The following is a 22986-nucleotide window of genomic DNA, read 5'->3' as shown; positions in this document are numbered from 1 at the left end:
ATATTGTTTGTAATATTTTTGGTCCCAGACGACCTCAGATCTGTACATAGTTTATAATATATATACCTTTCTTTCATGGGTCCCATAGACCTTAGAATGTTGAAACTTATAGCAAGACTTGCACGTACTTAGCTTTTGCTTTTTAATTTGGTCGTGACGACCTGAAAGACTCATAATTACCAGAGGTCCCTCTTTTGAAGCTGCAAATAGTTGTTTGAATTAAAAGCAGAGTCAATTATAACCATATTCGCTCGGTTCTGCTGTTCAATTGCAATGGAAAATACCTCAGGACTAGTTTGTACGCTTGAGGATTGGCTGTCTTCTTTCTTCAGCCACAGTACTCAAATTCAGATAGCATTCACGTGCTTTTTATCTTTATTTCTGTAACTATATATCAAATAGCAAGTACTGATCTGTAAGCTGACTAGTGTACGTAGCTGATAATCATGTCTACGATTGAAACACAATACGACAGCTAAAATTAAGCTTATGCCTTTTCAAATTTCTTGCCTTCGATCATATATAGATAGCAACATTAACAACATGATCGCTGGCCCTTGATTGAAAAAATGTAGCCTGAAAACGAACGTATGACCACATGAAGGCAAGATGATAAGGTCAAGTTTTCAAAAAGAGAAGCAAGATTTGCCAAACAAAGCACAAAAGTACCACTTTTTGTATTATGGTACGTAGTTGACCTTTATGCTTTTATATTTCAACTAATATTAGGCTGAAGACTGAAGTTGGCCGCGGACTGATAGAGATTCGCAATCAATATAAACCAAGCTTTCATTGTTTCATGGCTTCGAAGATTTGGAAATGGGTCGGTCAACGATTAAGCTTGATCAATAGCAACACGCGCGTACGTACACTACTTGGTTCCCCTTAAGCACGCGGTAGAGCTTACTTCTTCAAATATTTTTGAATACACGCCTTTGTCGACGTATGCTTTCATGAGTACGTACGTGGTGGGGGAAGCTCCGAGCGAGTTTGTGCATGCTAACAAGCGCGCAGAAAAAGTAACAGATCCATTTCACAAAAGGGCCCGGAAATCCGAAGTCCTTAATTCGAGAAGTTAATTTGAGGTATACTAGCTTTTGCACTTTTTGACGTTAGAGTCGCACGCAAAAGCTAAAAAGCATCATGCATAAGTACATGATGTCATTGTGGGTGGTATTATCCTCGATCGCTAGCTAGCTACAAAGTGCTCTATCCTCTGGAAATGCAATTGTTGGTAAGTTGTGGAAACTGATTGATCCTTATCTGAAATCTACTTCCACCTTGGCCAATTAATTAATCATGTTAGTGGAGTGCCCATTTTGGAGTTGCATTTTCTCGTTATCCCTCGTGTCACATGCACTAAAGTACTGTGGGTGGGTTTTATTCATTCGTTATATATATATATATATATATATATATGTGTGTGTGTATATATATATAGTTAATGAATTAGGTATTGTATAAAGAGAGAAATTGAACCCCGAGTCCATCCCATGACAATAGATGATCACATGATTCACCTCACCAGGCTACTCGAGATTGTATACATCTAATTAATGGATATCATAGATCTAGCTATCTATGATCTTAAGTCACGTTAGAGAAAATTTGTATAAATGTTACAAGCGTTTTGTGACTCCCAAACTCTTTTTGTAAATGGTATTCTTCATTTTGATCTCCACCTTAAATGAGCGAGGATATACAATAAAATTCTATTATGACACTTTCTTATCGACTTGCAAAAATAATTATTGATATTATAAATACTCATGTTACAAGAAAATTATTTATTTGTGACCAGTTATTTTTAATAAAAATAATTATTTTTTATCAAAATGAATATATTTTTATCGTAAATAATCGTTATCGTCACAAATAATCAATCATAAATACTTATTTTTTTTTTATAGCAATATCATTTGTCCTTACCGCTGGAAGCAATTCAATTAACACGCTGTCTTCCTCTCCAGAAAGGAGTGAAAACAGTAGTGGAGGCCGTTATATTTTCATTAGGTTATATATGAAAAGTGAAAACCATAATTAAGATAAATAATATTATGCTTATTAATGATGGGTGTTCTTTACCACAGTAAAAGATAAAAAAAGAGAATTAATAATGCTACTTTTGGAGGCTTGGCCAGGCAAATGGGGGGCAGAGCTCGTTTGTACTTGAAGACGAGCATGAATACAATTAATAAAGCACTTTTGAAAAATATATATATGTAAAAATAAATCTAAAATCCAAGAAAACCTCGACAGGAAAAGTATATTAGCCAAGTGTTATTGTCAACACATGGCATTTGGAAACGTGAGTAAAAGCTAATGAAAAGATCGAGCTTACGTGTATCCCAAGTCTAGTAATTGGTGGTACGCATCATTCAACCACCATTGCTGGCTTCGCGTTTTTGGCCTCAACTCCTGATTTACCAGCCACAAACCGTGCCTTCTTGTACTAAACTGTTTCTCACGTGGCAATTAATTTCGATGCCCCAAAACCATCTCTCATATATTTATATATACAAGTTATGTTATATACATGTCTGATGATGTAACTTACTGCTTATTTTGAAATTTATTATATTTATAAAAAAGTTAAAATAATATTTATTAGTTGATATGACAATCCTCTATATTACTGGTGTGAGCCACTGTATAGAATTGTATATGGTTATATATATATATATATATATATATATATATATATGTGTGTGCGCGCGCGCGCGCGTGCGCGTGCATGCGTGCGTGTGTGGGGATGGTGTGAGGGAGACTGTTCCCAGTGTTGGGCCGAGCCACATGGACCCAACCCTTGAGGCACTGATAGGTCTAAGGACGGCCTGGCATAAGAAAATCGGTATGAGAAGGACATGATAGGTTGGGCTAGGTTGAGAAGGGCAAGGTCAGCTCAAGAAGCTCAAAAAGAAGCAGCAAAGTAGCACACACGGGAGGTGAACCTAAGTCAGAAGGCCTGACACCTCTACTAGCTGACAACCCATACGTATAGGGTCAGGGACAACTCTGGTCCCTAGGCACAGATAGCTGGACGAACAGATCTGGAAGGTGGGCACGTCAGACTAAGGCCACACCACATTTAATGAAAGACGAAGATAGACACGCCATGACACGAACCTTGGACAGTCAACGGTCGCCACGGTCAGGCATGGATGACCTGTTGCATGACAAAACGTTGGAAGAGGGCACGACCTGAGTACAGAGCGACATCACCACGATTAGCTTGCTAGGGGACCACCCCCACTAGTTATATATACCCCCATCGCGGGGCAAAAAACTCTCTAAGTACTTCATTTGAGCTCCCGAAAATTATAGAGGCATCAAAGGTGTTTCTCACAACCCCGAGCCCTCATTTCTCCATATTCGCAGGAGTAGATCAACCCCAACACAGAGTTGCTCGGGCTGCAAAAGACGATATCAACTTGTGGAATTTTTCCTATAGAAGCGTGTCCTTTGTATGCCGGCAACGATGAGTTCCAAGGCCTCGCGAGGAGAAGAAGACTAGCTAAGGACCAGGAGGCGAGACTCACCGAGATGGAGACACGATCAAGAAGCTGATGGAAGAAGTGAGAGGTCTTTGGAGGGAAAATGCAGCAATGCAAAGAACTAAAGAAGAGTTGGAAAAAGGAGCAGAACCCAGCCACAATGAACATGCCGAGTCAGACGCACCCCAAAGACTAACGCGGCCGAGGAGGAGAGGCGCCATATGCACCTTGAGCTCCAGGAGCTTGGGGATAAGTACGCCGAAATGGCCAAGTGGATGGGCGCGTTATCTTCTGTCGATCAGCTGCTCACCAACATGGACCTACCATATAATGCGAAGGTCATGGCCGTCCCTCTCCCGTTTAAATTCAAAGTTCCCCAAGTGGAAGGACCCGCTAGCACACCTGGAAACATTCAAAACCCACATGACTCTCCACGGGTTCCCAGGCAAGATCTCGTGTTAAGCTGTCCCACTGACGTTGAAGGGAGCAGCAAGGGCATGGTTTGGATCCCTGCCACCGGGATCAATTGATAGTTTCGACAAATTGGCTCGCCTCTTCCTAACACAGTTTATGGCAAACTGAAAGAGGAAGTGTCCAACTACTTACCTCCTGACAATAAAGCAGTGCGACGATGAGAGCCTCAAGGCATACCTCTCCTAATTTAATTGGGAGTGCATGACCACATACAACCTAGAAGAGAAAATCACCTTGGCGACCCTGCGGGTCGAATTTGGCCGTGAAATTTATTTATGATCGAAATAGCACGGAAGACCCCCACAACTCTAAGGGAGTTCATGGATAGTGCCAATGGCTTCATCAATGTCAAAGATACCTTTCGGGCCTTGACGACCCCTAAAAACCGTACTAGAGCAGGTGGATAGGAGAGCCGTAGGGCTAAGCAACGAGGTGAAAAGTGAGAAGAATAAAAAGGGTGCCCAAGAAGCCAAACGAATGAATGAGGCACCGGCTCGGGCACATGGCAAAGCCCGAGTGCATACAAGTATGACCGTGGAGGAAGAATGTGCCCTGAGCTCGTGCAAGGGGCCTTAGCAGGGACGGGAGAACAACAAGTACTTCATCTACCACAAGATGGATATGCACCGCACCGAATACTACTATAACTAAAGCAAAAAATGGAAGAACTTAGAAGCTTGTTGGACCAACAACGTCAAGAAGATGAACGGCCCACACGACGAGCGAACGAGCGCCTGAGACCTCGGCAAAGTGAAAGCCCGAGGAGACGAAAGGTCAAAAGGGTAGACCATAGTAGCCCGCGCCGTCAAAGCCAGATTAGGGTAGACAGCCCGATCGGAGAAATCCGCACCATTGCAAAGGGATACACTAGAAGAGGACCCACTTCGTCGACACGAAAAGCCCACGCCCACAAGGCCTAGTACGAGGAAGTATTCACGACTGAGAGGACAACCACCAGGGCGAGGAAGCACACAAAAGGGGCCGTCATAACATTTAGTGAAAAAGAAGAGGAGGGCATCCTCCACCCCCACTACGACACCCTGGTGGTCACTGTGCAAATCGCCAACTTCACAACACGAAGGGTCTTGATTGATAACCGAAATTCAACCGACATCCTATTCTGGGAAGCATTTTTCGGGATGAGAATCAACCCTGACTGTCTACTACAGGCGCTGATGTCGCTTAAGGGTTTTACAGGGGAAGTCATCTAGCCGATGGGCACTATCACCCTTTCAATCCTGGCCGGGAAGGCCCTCAGAACTTTAGACACAATGGCTGATTTCCTGGTGGTGAAGGCTACTTCCTCGTACAATGTGCTATTGGGCCGACCAACCTTAAACAGTCTAAAGGTAGTGACGTCCACCTACCACCTCAAGATGAAATTTTCCATAGAATTTGGGGTGCGTGAAATTCGAGGTGAGCAGGTGTTGGCTCAGGAGTATCATGTGTGAGAATTGCGACACGGGGGCCAAGACCTCAAGATAATCGAAGAAGAAGGGGTGACCACTAAACCTCCTCCCCCACCAACCTTGACAGAATGGGACAAAGAGATTTGGGATGAGCAGACCTTACGGTAGGAAGAGCATAACAAACCCCTGGAAGTTAGATATTGTGGATGACAAGAGGCTCGAACGCACGTACAGGTAGGGACTAAGATGGCCCCTGAATTAAGGCAGACGAACGAGAAATGAATGATGTGTGTCGACTCCTCGGACCTAAACAAGGCTTGCACAAAAGACAACTTCCCCTGCCTCGCATTGACTTGATCATCGACTCGACCGCGGGCCACTGACTACTCAGTTTCATGGATGCGAACTCAAGTTACAATCAAATATGCATGAGCCCAAAAGAAGAAGAAAAAACGGCCTTCATCATCGACCGAGGACTGTACTGCTATAAGGTCGTGCCCTTTGGCCTAAAAAACACTAGCGCCCTTATCAGCAACTGGTCAACTGAATGTTCAAAGACCAGATCGGTCGGGGGAAGGCTGGATTGGTGTTTCCAACCTTGGGGCAAAGAGGGAGCCTCCAAGAAATCCCAACCCAACACATACGAATGGTTGGGAGAGGACAATAATCTTGTGATGTTGGCTTCGGTTAACACCACGTCAATATCGGTGTCGAGGGGGTGGGTTGCCACCCAAGCTTGCACGGCCGCTAACCTGGCCTCCTCCCTCCTATTCAACCTGATGGACAAGCTCTTGTCATTGGGCCTGTATGACCAGATGGCCCAGACTGGGAACTCCTAGTGGACCTCCTCCCCCTCAGGATACTCTCATCTCAAGCGAGAGCTAAAGAAGAATCATTGAGACCAGTCTTTAATGTGGGAATGCCGCTTCTCCAAACTAGCAATGCACTTTTTGGAGGAACGCACCTGGAAGCTACACAAGCTCTCGTTGAGGCGCAACACTCAGTATACTGATAGAAACTCCCAGGCTTTCAAATCAGGATACTCCTCAGGATCAGAGCTGAGCACCCTTCAGAAGATCCCGCAGTTGGCAACCAGAAGCCGCCAGGCGTTCGGGTGGAGCTGTGCTGGGACCAATCCTAGAAAGTTGAGAACGTCCCAGATGGGGTGGCAGAATGGAAGACGAAGACCGTTCCCAAACATTAGATGTTAGAACGCAACCCGAGATGCCATCCCATTAGAGTCCACCACGGCTATGCGTCGCCCAGGGATCTCCAGAACCACCGATTCTGGAATGTTATACGTCCTCCTCATGGGGGTCGTCAGTAGAGATTGACGACTCCCAGCTCTGCCCAACAAAGTACAAGTAATGAGCGTCAAAAGATCTTTGGGAGCTATTAGAGACTGGAAGAAAGAAGGAACGAATCAAGAGAGTGAAAGGGGAAGAACTAAGAAAGTAGGCCCGAAGAAAAATGAAGAAGGATGAGAAGCATAAATTGTAAAAAATGAGAGAAATGGGGGCTTTATATAGAGGAGGACACGATGGTTGGCACTCTACAGACAATGAAGCAGCCTCGAGCCAGAAACCCAAGGGATGTGCTAAGTCTCGAGAAATGCGCAGAGTGGCATCGTGGAACCCAACCGACACGAACCCATTAAAGCATAAAGAGCAACCAACAGGCGCGTGAGACGCACGATCCAATACTTGGGCCAATGCGTGGGTGGGCTTCACGCTGCCTAGAATTGTTGTATGACGAAGGGGTGGGAAGAACACGAGGCACCATAAGACATTAATGATGCAAATGAACATTTGTGGGGCGCCGGACGTGCGCTAAAGAAAATTGACCCCAAAAAGGCAGAAGGAAACGTTTTGGTGGGAATTCTCGAGGTACTGCTGTGAGGAAGGCTTTCCCAGTGTCGGGTCGAACCACACGAGCCCAGCTCATAAGGCATTGATGGGTCTAAGGATAGCCCGACAGAAGGAAATCTATATGAGAAGGACATGATGAGTCGGGTCAGGCTGAGAAAGGCAAGGTCGGCCCAAGAAGCCCAAAAAGAAGCATCAAAGTAGCACACACAAGACGTGGACATGAGTCAAAAGGCCTGCCACATCTATTGGCCGACAACCCATACGTACAGCTGGACAGACCTGGAAGGTGGGTGCGTCAGACTGAGGTCACGCCGCATTTAATGAAAGACAGAGACAGACACGCCACGACACTAACCCTGGACTGTCAACGGTCACCACGATCGGCTCGCTATTGGACCACCCCCACCAGGTATATATACCCCCCTCGCGGGGCAGAAAACTCTCTAAGTACTTTCATTTGAGCTTCCTAAAATTTTAGACCAATAGTTAAAGCTGACGCATCAGAGGTGTTTCTCACCATTTTTAGTTCTCATTTCTTTATATTTGCAGGAATAGATCGACCCTAATGCGGAATTGATCGAGCTGCAAAACATGATATCAACAGATTGTATAAGTGAGTGGAATGTGACGCGGAAATGACACGCAATGGAAGGCCTCTCGTAATGCAATTCCACCAAAAACTATACCGAATTATTGTATTTAATTTTTCTTTTGTTAAGGTGGCAGGTCAATAATGGAGATCAGTACTTAATGGAGATCAGTACTTATCAAAGTGGTGCACTAATTAAGACCAAATGTACCGAGTAGATTCTTGACTAAAATGGTCGGCAAGGACAGAATTTTCAGTACTAGTTGTGGATCAAAATTCTTCCTCTACTCATCACTCGTGATTTTTTATCAATGTGCTAGCTAATAGAATGTCAAGCTTGCACGGGTATTTTTATTTTAAAATCCACACTAAGTGTAATCCCCTCCTCCCCAAAAAGAAAATGGGGGCAACCGTTAAATTTTTCAAGCCAAAAGAAATATATATATATAAGTAACTAATCAATAGAAACAATATTTAACCAAAGTGTATATATATAATTTCCTTTTTTATGTGAAGAGAAGTGTTATAGTTATAAAGGTATCTCACAAAAATAAATTTATTAACTGACATGATTTTATAAAATAAAGTACACTAACTTTACAATTTAACGTACTACATTAAGTCATGTCAATTTATGAACTTATTTTATAGAATTTCTTGCATTTCTCTTAATTAACTGAATGCCTAAACACAATGTGAAAAATAAAAGTGCATGAAAGGCACCTCAATTTGATTTTTTACTACTAATTTGTTCCCCCTATATTCATATTCCCTCTTGCCATACCATACAGCTGAATATAAGATGGAAATAATGAAGGAGAGAGTTTTCGCCCTTGGTGCCGAGAAATCTGGACGTACAAGCAATGCATACATGATGCATGTGAAAAGATCTCACTCTCGGTATGGATTATCGGCTGATGAGAAAAAAAGATTATTCAACATCTGTTTCATGGTTCTGCATGGCACGTGTAACATATATATATATATAATGACTGGCATCTATATATATATATATGATCCTTGGCGGGGAAATTGATGCTGGTGTTGCGCCATGAACTCTGTTTCTCACATGCCATATTGTATGGCTTACATTTAAACCAAGTTTAATAAGTCCTATCCCATCCCCCCCCCCCAAAAGTTTAATTCATCTTGTTATGATAAATGAGTTGTGCTACACAGAAGCCTCACACTCTGCACATCCACTTAAAAATATGTAATTTTACTTTTTTATCCTCATATTTCATATTTCATATGGGTGTGTAAAGTGTGAGGCTTATGTTTGAAATTTTTCTATGATAAATATATATTTATTGCAGGAAACGCAGTGCAATGCCATAAAAATAAAAAATAAGGCTTATTCGGAACAGAGATATGGGCGCTGAAGGGTCCAAGTACAGGCCCTGATTACTATGAAACATCCTAAAAATTAACCACCAAATGAAATTGGGTTTGGGTGATTAATAGGCCCCACCAAGCACCTAGACTAGACACAAAGGCATTAGGCACCCCCAAAGCCGTGGCCCTTAATTAAACAGATGATTAAAATGATAAAATTAACCAGTAATTCAATATCTCTGCATTATTAATCTCAGTTATCAATTTGCAATTTGATTAACATGATCAAAGCCATGCGCACTATATGGAGCATCCCTCTTGGCTCTTGCCTTAAATATCTGCCAGTGTGCGAAATCCAAATGTGACAGCACTGTTCTTCTGCATGTGCTTTGTGCACTCTGTGTTTTTGCTCAGAAGTCTCCCTTCTCCTTGTCCCACTGATCCGTATTCTCTATAAAAAAAAAAGTCAGAGATTCAGACAGAACTTTATACTATAAAGAAACAAACCCAAAAACTATTTTCTCAAAAACTCTCTCTCTCCTTCTGTTTCAGTATTATGCGTTCCTCACAACCTCCAACCATGTCTGATTCTTCTTCTTCTTCTTTTCCTGCTTCTCCTCCTCCTTCTTCATCTTCTTCTCCTCTTTGGTTACTATCCTACATAAAGCTTCACTTCTTTGCTAGAATCCGGCGGTTCATCCGATCGAAAGCTGCTCGCAAGCGATGCGCGTCGTCGTCGGGGGGATTCGATATGGCGAGCATCAGAGGTGTTGAAAACGAAGTAGCACAGGTTTTAGTGAGGGAGGGTGAAAATGACTCGACCGTGCTACAGAGGTCGGTGAAGAAGCTTCACTTTGGGAGTTGGGAAGAGAAAGAGAAGGCAGCCAAGGAGATTGCGAGACTTGTCAGAGAAGAAGGGAAGACAAGGAAGTTGATGGCGCAGCTAGGGGTAATACCGGCGTTGGTGGCCATGGTGGCTTCGGAGGTGCCGGGCCGGCGGCGTGCGGCGCTGACGGCTTTGATTGAGCTCGCTAATGGAACTTATACGTAAGTTTCAATGTTTTTTTTCTTTTTGTTTCAACATGATCAAATTCCTATCATTCTAGTTTTGCTCAAATATCTAAATGTTATGGTGTTATATATTTGTGATATTATGATGCTGTTCAATTGATTTGATCCTTGTCGAGAAACTTAAAAAAAAAATGAGTGCATCATGGGCCTTCCTCTGTGAAATTACAAGCATATTTGTCCTTATAATTACTTTACAAGAAAATTGCGATCTTACGCACATATTATTGTTTTTACTTCTTTTGGGAAAAATGGATTAATGAAACACGTGCAAGTTATCTTAAAGGGTTTGGTAATTTACTTCAAGTTAATTATGTCAGTTTTCATTTTGTATTAGATCATGAGTGTAGATGGTAGAAATCATATAAAATGACCATATTAAGAAAAAGAAAAAATCGAGCTTTGTGACAAAAGTGAACCCTTGGGGCACTAGCTCTCTGACACTTAGATCAGGGGATGGATCCAGAATATGCTTCACTATTCACATGGTAGTTGGTCTTGCCGGATATGGATCGAGACTTTTCGACCCATATTCCCACAACCAGCTATTTTTAAAAAGATTTTTCAGGATAATTATGGACATAAATGTTTTAGAAAAGGTTAATTAATGATGGGTGGGTCCTGATGCAGCAATAGTGGAGCTCATGCATTAGTTATATATATATATATATATATATATATATCATGTTTGTTTCTTTTCTTTTCTTTTTCTTTTGGTAATTGCTCAGTGCTTATTTTCTTGAATCCTTTGGCATGCATGTCAATGGCAAAATATAAGGGTGGGACAAGTACCGCCATGGCCATTAATGACCAGAGCTTATGTGCTTTATTGCGGATTTCCTGTTTTTTCAGAATGATCCCTTTCACTTTTCTTTACAAAAGTTAATTAGAAGGAAGGTAGGTATTAGAGATCGCATGCAAATACATACGTACATGAGCCCTTTCCCTCCATAATAAACTGAGCAAAATGTCCCCTTGAATCAGAAGGCCGCCACTAAGGTGCGTCAACTGCCCCCACTAATTAGTTCAAAGGTGGTTGGAAGAGTTGGAAGAGTTGGAGAGGCAACAGTGTTCCTGAACGACAGACATCTTTGTCTTTTTAGACATAGAAAATCACAGCTTATGCTTCAATTTTCACACAGATCTAGGCGGCCACCGGAATCTTATTGACTTCAGCAGCTTGAAGTTCTCTATTTGATTTTATTAGTTTGGGGAGCACTGGAGTATTCAATTAAGTTATTAATGCAATAATGGATTCAATTTATTTTATTATTTTTGCTTCATTAATTAGTATAATTAAACAATAAAAGTTTCAAAGTCATATATAATGAGTACTGTTTGTTATTGTTTTCAACCTTGGTTTTTTGACCAGAGTTGTAACATGTTGTGCTTTCTATTATTTTTATCTTTGTTTCTGAAGTACTGTTCTTTCTTCATCCCTCAGGAACAAGGCGCTTATCGTTGAAGCAGGAATCCTATCCAAACTGCCAATGAACATTGATACTGTAGATGAATTAACGAGACGCGAATTTGCAGAACTGCTCTTATCATTATCTTCTCTTGCCAATACCCAATTCCCTCTTGCCTCGTCCGAAATCCTCCCATTTATCTCGAGCATTCTCCAGTCGGGTTCGAGTTTTGAAACCAAAAAGTCATGTTTGGGTACTTTATTCAACCTCTCCACCGTCTTGGACCATGCAGGACCTCTGGTCTCGTGTGGATTATTACACAATCTGTTGATGCTCTCCACTACAAAAGAACTTTCAGAGAAAGCCCTTGCAACACTAGGGCACTTGGTGGTGACTTTAATGGGAAAGAAGGCAATGGAAAATAGTCCAATGGTGCCGGAGAGTTTGATAGAGATTTTGACTTGGGAAGATAAACCCAAGTGCCAAGAATTATCAGCTTACATTTTAATGATTTTAGGTCATCAGAGCTCAGCCCTACGCGAGAAAATGGCCAAGTCAGGAATTGTCCAGATGCTTCTTGAAGTATCATTGTTGGGTAGCCCTCTCGCCCAGAAGAGGGCAATAAAGCTATTGCAATGGTTCAAAGATGAGCGGCAGGCGAATATGAGGCCACATTCCGGACCACAAACAGGAAGGATTGCAATTGGTTCGCCCATAAATCAGAGAGAGGCTCAAGAAGGGAAGAAAATGATGAAGAGTTTAGTAAAGCAAAGTTTGCATAAGAATTTGGAAATGATAACTCAGCGAGCCAATGCTGCAGCTGACTCCTTTAAGCTCAAGACCCTTGTGATCAGCACAAGTTCTAAGAGCTTGCCTTACTAAAATTAGGTTGACAGTTATAGTTCAATTTTTCAGGATTCTACTGGAGATGCTATTCTTTGAAACGGGGAAAAGGGATGCGATCTCCTCTCTCCCCACAGATCAGGGAGTGAATGAAATCCTAGCCACAGAGATGCATCCCTTGTGCAGCATGAATAATAACAATTGTATATCCATGGACAGCAAAAGGTGAAAGTTTTCTGAAGATGGTAGAACAATAATCCTTTTCCTAGCTAGGAATACATGAATAAGAAGAGGTATACACAGATGTACGTTGTAGAATCAATCATTTATTTAAATTTTTTTTCATCACTTGTTATGAATGCTGAAACTTGAACAGATGGAAATAGGTAAATTTAATTTATATTATTCCTGTTAGATTATCCATTTATTGTGGTTGAATGTGTTATCAAAGTGAAAGATTAACAGACAATATTAATTATCTCAAAAATCTTGGCTTATTAGTTATCTTGATCTGTTTAGTTGTAGTTCCATTAATACGCTATATATCAGAAATGCTCGTTCCCAAAGAATCTCATGCCCGAGATGAAGCTTAGGAATAGAAAATGGGAAATGTACTGATGAATCCAAAAGTAGTCATGTATAGTGTATACCATCAGCCATGGGCGATGAGGCTAACTAAGGTCATCTTCTCAGGGCCTAAAGAAGAAAACACGTTTGCTCGAGTATAATTTGATTTGATATTCGATTAAAATATTATCAAAGAACAAGTATTAATGTTGGATAACGTGCGGTGTAATTTTAGTAGTTTTTTTTAGTTAAAATACATCAGATCAATCATTCCCTTGAGTTTAATGATAGTTAATACCTTTTCGGAGAAAACCAATCCAGTTCTATCTGACATTTTATTACCATTGGTGAAGCTATGAATAATGCTACTCTCACCACTCCCGGTCCCGCTCCTGGTTCCGCTATATATATATATATATTTTTTAATATATATATTTTTTTACTTAATGATTAAGTAAGTATTTTTTAATGATATTATAATTTTTTTATTTTTTTAAAAAATATTTTATAGTGTTGAAAAAATACATGTATAAAAAAATAAAATAAAAAAACACTACATTTTACACTGAGCGGGACTGAGAGCGGGAGAGGGAGCGGGGGCTGTAGCACGGTTCGTGAAGCTATATATGTTGTGAAGAATTTTATTAGTTTACACATTATATGCTTGGTATAATTTAATTTAAAAAATAAAATTTAAAATTTAAATCTTATAAATCAAATTATATCATATAAAAAATATATATGATATAAAGACCTTCAAATAACATTATTTATATATTATATATCGAGTATCGAGTCTATAGAAGTAATTTTCTCCACTGAAATTTACAAAAAAAAAAACCCATAAATATGAAACACCCAGAAACGGATTTTAAATAGTTAAAGAAAACGTAAATTTGCAAATACGGGGAGTTTTCTATATATAGATTGGTCATTCAAAGGAACTTGAGAAATAATTGATTATAGCCTAATAAAGGGGTGGTAAGATCTAGAACACAAGGAAGTTTTGCCCACTAATTTAGAAGCCATCCAAACAGTGAGTTCAATTGTCATTTATCTAGCCCAACTTAAGCTCATAATTAAAGTGTTAAAGCATTCACATAATGGAAATATATATAGTCCCAACTATATATATATATATATATAACCTTTTCAAAATGCATAGCATTACAAGTAATCATTTTATTAAGAGAAGATGCATGAGAGATCTGGAAGAATGAATAATAATCTTTACATTTGTGACATCCAAAAGTACATCCCTATTCTTAACACACTAACAACAAGAATAATCGATGTAAGAACGGAGTCTATATTTACCATACTCGCAGGTTAAAGTGCAAAAAATCTGCCATTCTAAATAATCACGCAAGAATTAGAACATAAATTATCAATGACCACAGGTCTTAGCCTACATTACAAAATTGTCTAACAAATGAAGGTGTCTAAAAAACCTGATAAGGTCCAGCAGGTTCACACACGCACACACGCACAGAGAAAGAGAGATTCATGCACCACGCAATTTTAACTCTTCAGCACCTGTGCTGCAACTCTTTTCAATGATCCAGATGCCTTCTGCAGATCGGATTCTGAATGACCAGCAGAAACAAACAATCTGATTCCCACGGCTAAACGACATTTATCAAGTGTCGATCTTTTGGAAGCCACCACAAATACTGAATCTTCCTTCAGCACCTGTGAACACAACAATTATGCAATGAAAACAAAAGAATAATAATTGGCCAAATCGTGAATATAAACCAGATAACAATTAACTTACACGATCGGCAATCTCTTCAAGAAGAGTTAGGTCATTTTTAATGGAACCTGTTGACTTCTCTAGCTTGAGAAAAACAATGGGCGATTCTGCATTACTTGCTATTGAGAGGCCTGGTATATCTGACAATCCTGCAGTCACCAACCACATTTAGAGCTAAAAAGTGTCAAGGTATCTCACACACACACATACACACACACATATTGGTAGACTTTGGGGTGGTAAGTATTAGGAGAAAATGAGCACAATAATTGGGCCTTGAATAGATTTGGTAATTACAACTGGTTGATGCAATAGCATGTATTTAAGGCGTATATCTAAAGTGAGCAGACATTTTTTTTTTTTATAAGTAAAAGATCAATATTATATATATGAGTGAAATAAGTATAGCCCATGTACACAGAAAGTATACGAAAGAACACCTAATTACATTCTACGTGCGATAGATTAAAGACAAAAAATCATGAACATTGCCCCCCTGTAATACAATGGCGGAAAGCCAAGACAATAATGTGTGGAACAAATATTTCTTCAACTCGGCCAGTGTGCGTTCCTTATCTTCAAAGCAGCGCGCATTCCTTTCAGTCCAAATACACCACATGATGCACGACGGAATCATCTTCCATACCATTGCCACTTGATGACAACCTTGCATCTTCCTCCAACAACCCAACAGGTCCACCACTCTCATAGTCCACCACTCTCATAGGCATAACCCAAGCTAAATCAACCCTTTGAAAAATCTCATCCCACAATGCCCTTGCTAAAGTGAGCAGACATTTTAAAAGCTCCAATTGATTGCTACATCCACACAAATTACCTACAGCCATCCAACCTAGAAATAGCCATAGAGCCCGAGTGAAATCCCGTATAACAATGATATCATGTCCCACAAAGCTCTTTCACTCTACGCATAATGCCTTATCAATGGTTGTTTCATGTACCTATGCTATCATAAAAAATAATTGGAGGTACAGGTGTCATGCATTAAAGTCCTTCAGCACCATTTATTCTCTAAAAATATATTCAATCTTGCTTAGCAGTGAAATAGAACCAACCTTTCCATAAACGGGCAATGTTTTCCTTCAGTTTCTTTATCAGATCAGGATTTTCCTCCAGGACATCAATGGCAGTTATTGCTGCACTCGCAAGATATGGGGGCAAAGAAGCAGAAAAAACATACCCAGAACTGCTCAATCGCTGCAAAAAATTAGCATAGACTGAGACATTAGCATTCAAATGAGCGTCATAATCTTTACTATAAAACAAGCACTACTATTAAAAAAAAAGTAGCATAGACTGAGATGTTAGGCATCATCAACCGGTAGGCATCATCAGCACCATTTAGAAAATGGGTGTTACCATCTTTACTTCATAACAGGCATCATCACCTACTAAAATATTGATACTATTTTTGCCTAGTTAAGACTTCCGACCAACCAATAAAATAGTTAATTTACATGGTCATTCTTATAAATTATTATTTTGCATACTTGGTGATCAATGACTCTAGCACTTCCGGTGCAAAATCCTCCTTCTGTGGCTAATGCATGTCCCATGGCAGCAGTTATAATATCTATCTTCTCAATCTGCAATATCACACCACCATAAAGCCAACAGAAATGGGTCGATTTTTAAAGAAAAAAGAACAGGGGCCAGTTAAGTTTTCGAACATACTGGAACCCCATAGTACTCAGTGAGACCCCTTCCAGAACTGCCGAGTGCACCAAATGAGTTGCTCTCATCCAATAAAACACGGAAACGATATTTCTCCTTCAATCTAATGATCTCATCTAAGGGAGCTATTTGGCCAGAATTCTGCGAAGGTTGTAATCAAGCATATAAAGTCAGCCAAAGGAGAAGAAAAAGCAAGGCATATAGCAAGGTAGAATAGCAAGCAACACATTAACAATGATACCATCGACAAGGCAACTTTTGAGAGTGATGACCATATATAAGGTAAAAGTACTGTACAAAAAGTCCATTTAAAATTACAATTAACTCCAACAGTTCAACCCTCTCCCTTGAGGAATAAATTAATGAACTAGAAGCATTTATACTACTAGCATAAATATTATGTTCCTTCAAATCTCAAAAGAACTGGAGAAAAAAGGCAAACATTCCAATAAGAAAGATTGCAACTTTTAAAACTGTACTCTTCCATTTATTGCCCATCTACCTTCTACTGCCAGAACTTATACCAGCAATACAGAGAGAAACCAACATCTGCAACATGCTACATATAAAGCAAATACTTCAAGGAGTCTTCTATGTTTGCTCACAAAGTCCTAGGACATGAGCAGAGTTAACGTGTAAAATATTCACCAAAGATTAAAGGTGAAATCATCCCAACACACGTAAAATATTTATATGAATAGTGCACAAAAATCTACCTGGTACACAGCTTCAACAACAATGTAGCGCCGCAATTTCTTAGCCCGCTTATTCTCTGCAGTGATTTTCTCAAGAGTACTCCTTAGAGATTCCATATCATTGTGCTTGAAATACACAATTGTGCTTCTAGAGAGATGAAGACCATTTTGTATCCCCCAGTGGACTCCTTCATCCCTGAAACAGGAACAAATAGAACCACCTTAAAATAAATCTGATGCAGGCTATTTTAACTGTAAAAACTCCCAATGTATGCCGGAATATGAAAAGCACCAGGATAACTGTCACGAACAGCTAAGGTGGGCAATTTTTTTTTTTTTATATGTAAAAATATTATATATTAATATCAATAGGAGTAAACAAGTAAACTGGGCGTATAGAAGAAACACCTAGCCCATACTAGAGAGGCCCTAATGACCAATAAGCCCATGAAAATTAGAAATCTATCCAAAATACACTAAGCCCAAATGGGAACAAAACACACCTCCCCAACCCCAACCCGAGCCTGAAACTCCCTCCATGAGGACAGCTTCATAATGCCCTCCCTTTAGTCTTCCCTGGACTCGAACTACCTTCCTTAGCGTCGTAGTTGATTGCCCAATAAAGACGCTTTAATTCCCTGCTTTTCTTAAATCTTGATTTGGTTTCAAGCGAGTGGCCCGCCTAAATCGCAGTGAGCAGTGCTGCAAATTGGCAGCTAAGGTGGGCAATTAAGCCAGGTTATAGGTTAGAATAATGTTCTTTTATCAGAAAATAAGCAAGCCCAATCCATCATCACATTTGTAATACTTTTTGTGGAAATTCTTTTGAGCTCACAATGATAATATAAAATCATTAACTAAACTATCATTTCCGGTTGTAGGGATGGGGACAAGAGAAGCTAAACATCGCTCAGGGTTTATTTGGATGGAGGGAGAGGAGAGGAGATAAAAAAAAAAGAAGAGAAGGATTTTTTTTGTGGGGGGTGAGGGACGTAACAGTACCCCTGTTTGAGTATATTTGGTTGGAGGGAGAAGAGAGCAGACGAAAAAAAAAAATTGTTTTAAAAGCTCTGTAGTTCTGAAGTAAACTTTCACTTCCACATGAGAAGAAAAACTTGGGCATATTGGTTAATTTTATTTACACCCCAACTTCACATTAACACCATTGTCACCCCAGTACCACTACTAGTCACTGCTATGGTCTACAACACACATTACATAAATAGGGATTTAAGTCCCCTAGAGTTTCTACCCGAACTTTTGGGCTTAGAGTAGGAGGGAGATAGACATATAAAGTGGATCCTACAGCATTTATGGTTGCGGAAATAAATTTCTCTGGCAGCATTAAATGTTCAATTAATGTTGAGGAACCCACTTTACGCACTCTAGGCCCTAGAGTTTACGCAAGAACTCTAGGGGATCTAAATCCATAAATAGCATCTTCACCACCTCTTGAATCACCCCAATATAATCGGGACCTTTGTCTCACCGCTGCCACAAAGAAGAGCATCTTATCATCACCCCATTGGTGCCACCCTTTATTTGTAAGTGCTTTTTTCCCCTCAAAAAATAGCAAACATGATTTACCTCTTAGAATTGGTTTTAACATACAGTATCACTAATTTCTTCTACCACGAATATATATGCACAGGGAAATGAATTCAGAAGGAATTAAATAGTTGAGATTATGCATACTCACACTACAATGATATCTCCTCTTTTGCAAAAAGCTGGAATTGCACTGAACACGGTGGAAAGTCCATAGGAATAGAGAATTGAATCAGGAGTTCCCAAAAATCTTGCTATTCTGGCCTCACAGTCAAGGTGTACATCTGGTAAGAGGGAAGAATAAAAAAAAATAACCGTCAAAAGAAAAATGTTTTTCCTGTGAAAATCTGGGCGCAGAACCTCCAATCCAATTCATATGAAAATTAGATCCAAAATTAAATCTTACCAATTGTTCCATAGAATCCACGAGGACCACAAGAACCAACACCGTATTTCTCCAATGCAGAGGAACATGACTCCTGAGATAGAATATGATCATAAATCCACCATAAAAACAGAGAAATTATCACAGCACAAATAAATAAATGAACTGCATCTCACAAGCAATTTCTCATGTCCTATCAATCCAAGATAATTTGCTGAAGCAAAATTGACAACTTCTTTGCCATTGATTATTGTATGCGGCCCTGCAGCACTGCCAGAGAAACAAAAAACGCAACTCAGGAGCAGCAATGCCTTGAGGCTTTTTACCAAAACACTTTTCAGTTCTTATTCAGAAATCTAATATTCAACTTATGAAAGATAATAAATTACATAAACAACAATTATTTGTTTATGTAATGACATACACAAGACAAAAATTAGAAGTATAAATTGATTAGGAAAACACAGGCAGTAACAATAACTCCGTGTACGCAAAGAGCTAGGGAACATAGGTAAAAAGAGAAGAAGAAAATACGTAGTATTGGGGAAGAAACTTACTTTAAAGAAGAAAACAAGAATGAAACAAATAAATTGAAGATTTTTTTTCATCACAAACTAAAAGTGGGGAAAAAAAACATAGGTAAGAGCATCATTCTGACAGGAATCTATGAAATCCTCTACATGAATATTACAACTATTTCACCTTTCTAACATTGGTGGTTCCCTCTGCATCTCTTCTGTAAGAGGAGGAATGAGAGATTCTGGGACCCATTCATCACATAGCTCATCTATTTCCTACAAACATCAGGCAAAGTTTTCTTTAGTTTTGGTGAAATACCATAATGAAGTATAAAAGTTCTTGTAGGTTGATATACCACCGTCCAATAATGATGTTCCAAATTCAGTTAATTAAAATAACCAGATGCAACTTTTATGAAACCAGGAAAGCAGCTAGAGTATGGGAGTTAGGACAATCAAACTTCATAAGCTCTATCATTGAAGGGGTTTACATTTAGGCCTCATTTGGTTACACATATGAGATGAGATAAGAAATCTATGAACAGTAGTGAAATAATTTGGGAATAGTAGTGAGATAATTTGTGAATAGTAGTGAAATTATTTGAGTTGAGATTTTTATGAGGTTTTGGGAAAGGAGAGAGAAAAAGTTAAATAAAAAAATTATAAAGTTAAAAGAGGGTTCGAATATAATTTTTGTTTTGGGATTTGAAAAAGTTGAATTTTTTTTTTTTTTTTATTTGGAAAAGTTGTAATGATTAGGTAATGATTAAATGAAAATGTTGAAAATTTGAAATTGAAAAATGTTTCTATTTGAATGGTGTTTGAATGTTGAGATGAGATGATTTGAAAAGTTTGTGAAACCAAACTAGGCCTTAATATGCTTGAACTTTAAGAGACCCAAATCCATAATTTTCAGTGAACAACTCATTTTTTACTTTGGCAAAATTGAATCACCAAAATTGGGGCCTTCAGTCCCTGGATGAAACAGATTTAAGCAAGCACAAAAATTAGAGACGTGCAAATAGACATATAGAACATGGTGACAAATTCGTGATATCCTATAGATTCAACTTTCACCTTGATTTCAGATTTCAGCATAATTTAAATATCATCCTGGATTCAAACCATTTAAATTTTCAAACATTCAAAATTATGTGTGCAGTCTGATTATAAAAAATTTTGTTCTGCAGAGCACGATCAGCCAGGTGTCAAAAAAAAGGAATATTATTTGAATTCGATATGTATATGCCATTCGTATCATATCTTGCCAACACTCCCCATCTCAACTTCACCATGTTATAGAAATACTAAAACAGTTCAAGTCAAGATAAATCAATAAGAGCATCCTCTTGGTCAATACAAAAGTATGGATTAAAATTGTCCCACAAACCTTCTTGGTTAAAGGCCTCTTCGGGGGCTTGTAACTTTTCTGGGAAAGCAGGAAAAGGATGACAACCAAGAGAAGAACTTCCACAAATAGATGCCCTTTAACCATAAGAACAAAAAAAATCTGTTAGCCAAATTACTATGATCCAGAAGATGGCAAAGACATGGTTAGCTTTTGAGACTTCAGAAGTTACCGCCGATATGTACTCCAAAAACAACAGCTCGGGCAGAAGGAGCATCTAAAGCCAAAGTCACCCAATCTAAAGTAGTATTCACTATTTTCAGAACAGCAGATGCCATAGTCTCGATATCAGATAGCCTTCAAAAACCACTCACATCATAGACGAGGACATTCATTTCCTGTAACTACAATCTCTTGAGACTGTCACTGCAATAAAAGGCTTAGAGATCTGGATCCTGCATGTAGTAATTGTTACTGTCCCGTTGGTATGGTAGTGAAAACCATTACAGAATCAACATAAAATTACGATTACCCACGAAAAAAATTTGAAGTACCATGATAGAACAAACGTCCGATGCTACAGGTGTCTGATAGCTAAAAATGAATCGATTTACATACATATATAAGTAAACCCTATTTAAAGGTAGAGAATGATATATCATCGAAGTGGTCTCCAAGAAAGAGCGAAATGAAATACCTGAACCAGACCAGGATGGATTAGAGGAGAAAATCTAAAGAGAGAAGCTGCAAATCGACGAGAGTAGAGTTCATTCGCCGAATCGCCTAACTTGGATCATAAGAGAGATTGATAGCTCATACAGACACCCGGATTGAGATCGGAGCTAAGAATAAGGAAATTATTAAATACCTGAGCACACAAAACTATATGAATTGAAGTCGAGGGATTGGATTTTGAAGTCAAAAACTAGCAAAACTTCGAAGAAAATTAATTTTAAAACTCTGATTCAAAACAGAGATGAGAACCCTAGTTTTTACAAAATCGGCAATAAAATTAAAAGAAATGAAACTGGGAGCCTTCCAAACACGAATAGGAAAAAAAACGGAGATAGAGATTACAATCCATGAGTTGATCCAAAATAAACCCAAAAAATAAGACGGAAATCTAAAGAAATAAATAAGGGGAAAAAAAAAAAAAAAAGAAGATGCAGAAGGAAGAAATAAATCACCAACTATGAGGTTCAAGATTGACCTTGGCGAAAGAAATCGTTGGCGACAATGGACTTGGGAATTTGGATGGCCAAGTAATACAGCCTTTACCTTAGGAAAAATGAGAAATTATATATATATCAGCAACTGTTCTCAACCACACCCCACACGTCAGGTGTTGACGCGTGGTTCTTTTTTTCCTTCTCTTTCCCTTTTTTTTATTTTTCTTTTCTTCCCTACTTCAAAACTTCACACGTCAGGTGTTGGACTCGAGATCAGCAACAGTTATTCATCTATAGAATTTTTTATGAAATTTTTTTTTCTATTATTATTATTTATTATCTCTCACTTTATACTTTATAAAAAATATTTTATAATAAAAAAACTACAAATATGAGATTTGAAAGTGAGAATTCCTCTTACCTTATATACTATATAACAAAAAGTTCGTAATCTCCCCTTTGTATATTTTAAAATGAGATTTCCAAATTTAAAAAAAAAAAAATTTATAACAATAAAAAGTTAATAATAATATACCATATTCTCGTATTTTCTTATCCGATTATGCTGCTTGACCTTGAATTAATTTTTATTGTTTAAAATATTAATAATTTATTCTCAAGCTAATATATATAACACATCTAATAAAATATTTATATAGAATAATTTCATTCGAAGGGTAAATTTTAAAATTTAAATTTTATAAATTAAATCTTATCATTTGACAGGAATGATTTGTTTTACTCACTAATTTAATAATAAAATAATTCATCATAATAATATTATTATTATCTAGAGAAATAAATTATTGGGATAAA

At 38.7% G+C, this 22986-nt stretch overlaps 2 protein-coding genes across 9 annotated transcripts; one reads left to right on the top strand and one right to left on the bottom strand.

The window, feature by feature from the left end:
• The first annotated feature begins 9714 nt into the window (after positions 1-9714).
• LOC109004435 (U-box domain-containing protein 7-like) lies at positions 9715-12830 on the top strand. The gene is made up of 2 exons (XM_018982981.2): positions 9715-10216; positions 11682-12830. The coding sequence occupies exons 1-2, from the start codon at positions 9726-9728 to the stop codon at positions 12526-12528; spliced, it is 1338 nt and encodes a 445-aa protein (XP_018838526.1). The 5' UTR covers positions 9715-9725; the 3' UTR covers positions 12529-12830.
• A 1435-nt stretch (positions 12831-14265) lies between these two features.
• LOC109004432 (long chain base biosynthesis protein 1) lies at positions 14266-22308 on the bottom strand. Of its 8 annotated transcripts, XM_018982977.2 has the most exons (15): positions 22212-22308; positions 21699-21869; positions 21556-21595; positions 21234-21456; positions 21044-21138; positions 19838-19929; positions 19312-19405; positions 19157-19229; positions 18902-19034; positions 17224-17398; positions 16508-16648; positions 16324-16419; positions 15889-16030; positions 14834-14961; positions 14266-14748 (listed from the first exon to the last, which is right to left on the bottom strand). In XM_018982977.2, the coding sequence occupies exons 4-15, from the start codon at positions 21337-21339 to the stop codon at positions 14578-14580; spliced, it is 1446 nt and encodes a 481-aa protein (XP_018838522.1). In that variant the 5' UTR covers positions 21340-21456; positions 21556-21595; positions 21699-21869; positions 22212-22308; the 3' UTR covers positions 14266-14577. The 8 variants fall into 8 exon arrangements, with proteins under 8 accessions (XP_018838522.1, XP_018838516.1, XP_018838520.1 ...); XM_018982971.2 differs by lacking the exon at positions 21556-21595; XM_018982975.2 differs by lacking the exon at positions 21556-21595 and having other exon boundaries at positions 21699-21843; positions 22189-22259.
• Positions 22309-22986: the final 678 nt, after the last annotated feature.

This window comes from Juglans regia, chromosome 3 (assembly GCF_001411555.2).
Source record: "Juglans regia cultivar Chandler chromosome 3, Walnut 2.0, whole genome shotgun sequence".
Taxonomy (NCBI): domain Eukaryota; kingdom Viridiplantae; phylum Streptophyta; class Magnoliopsida; order Fagales; family Juglandaceae; genus Juglans; species Juglans regia.
The sequence above is the reverse complement of the archived record's forward strand: the minus strand, read 5'-3'. Positions and strand labels throughout refer to the sequence as shown.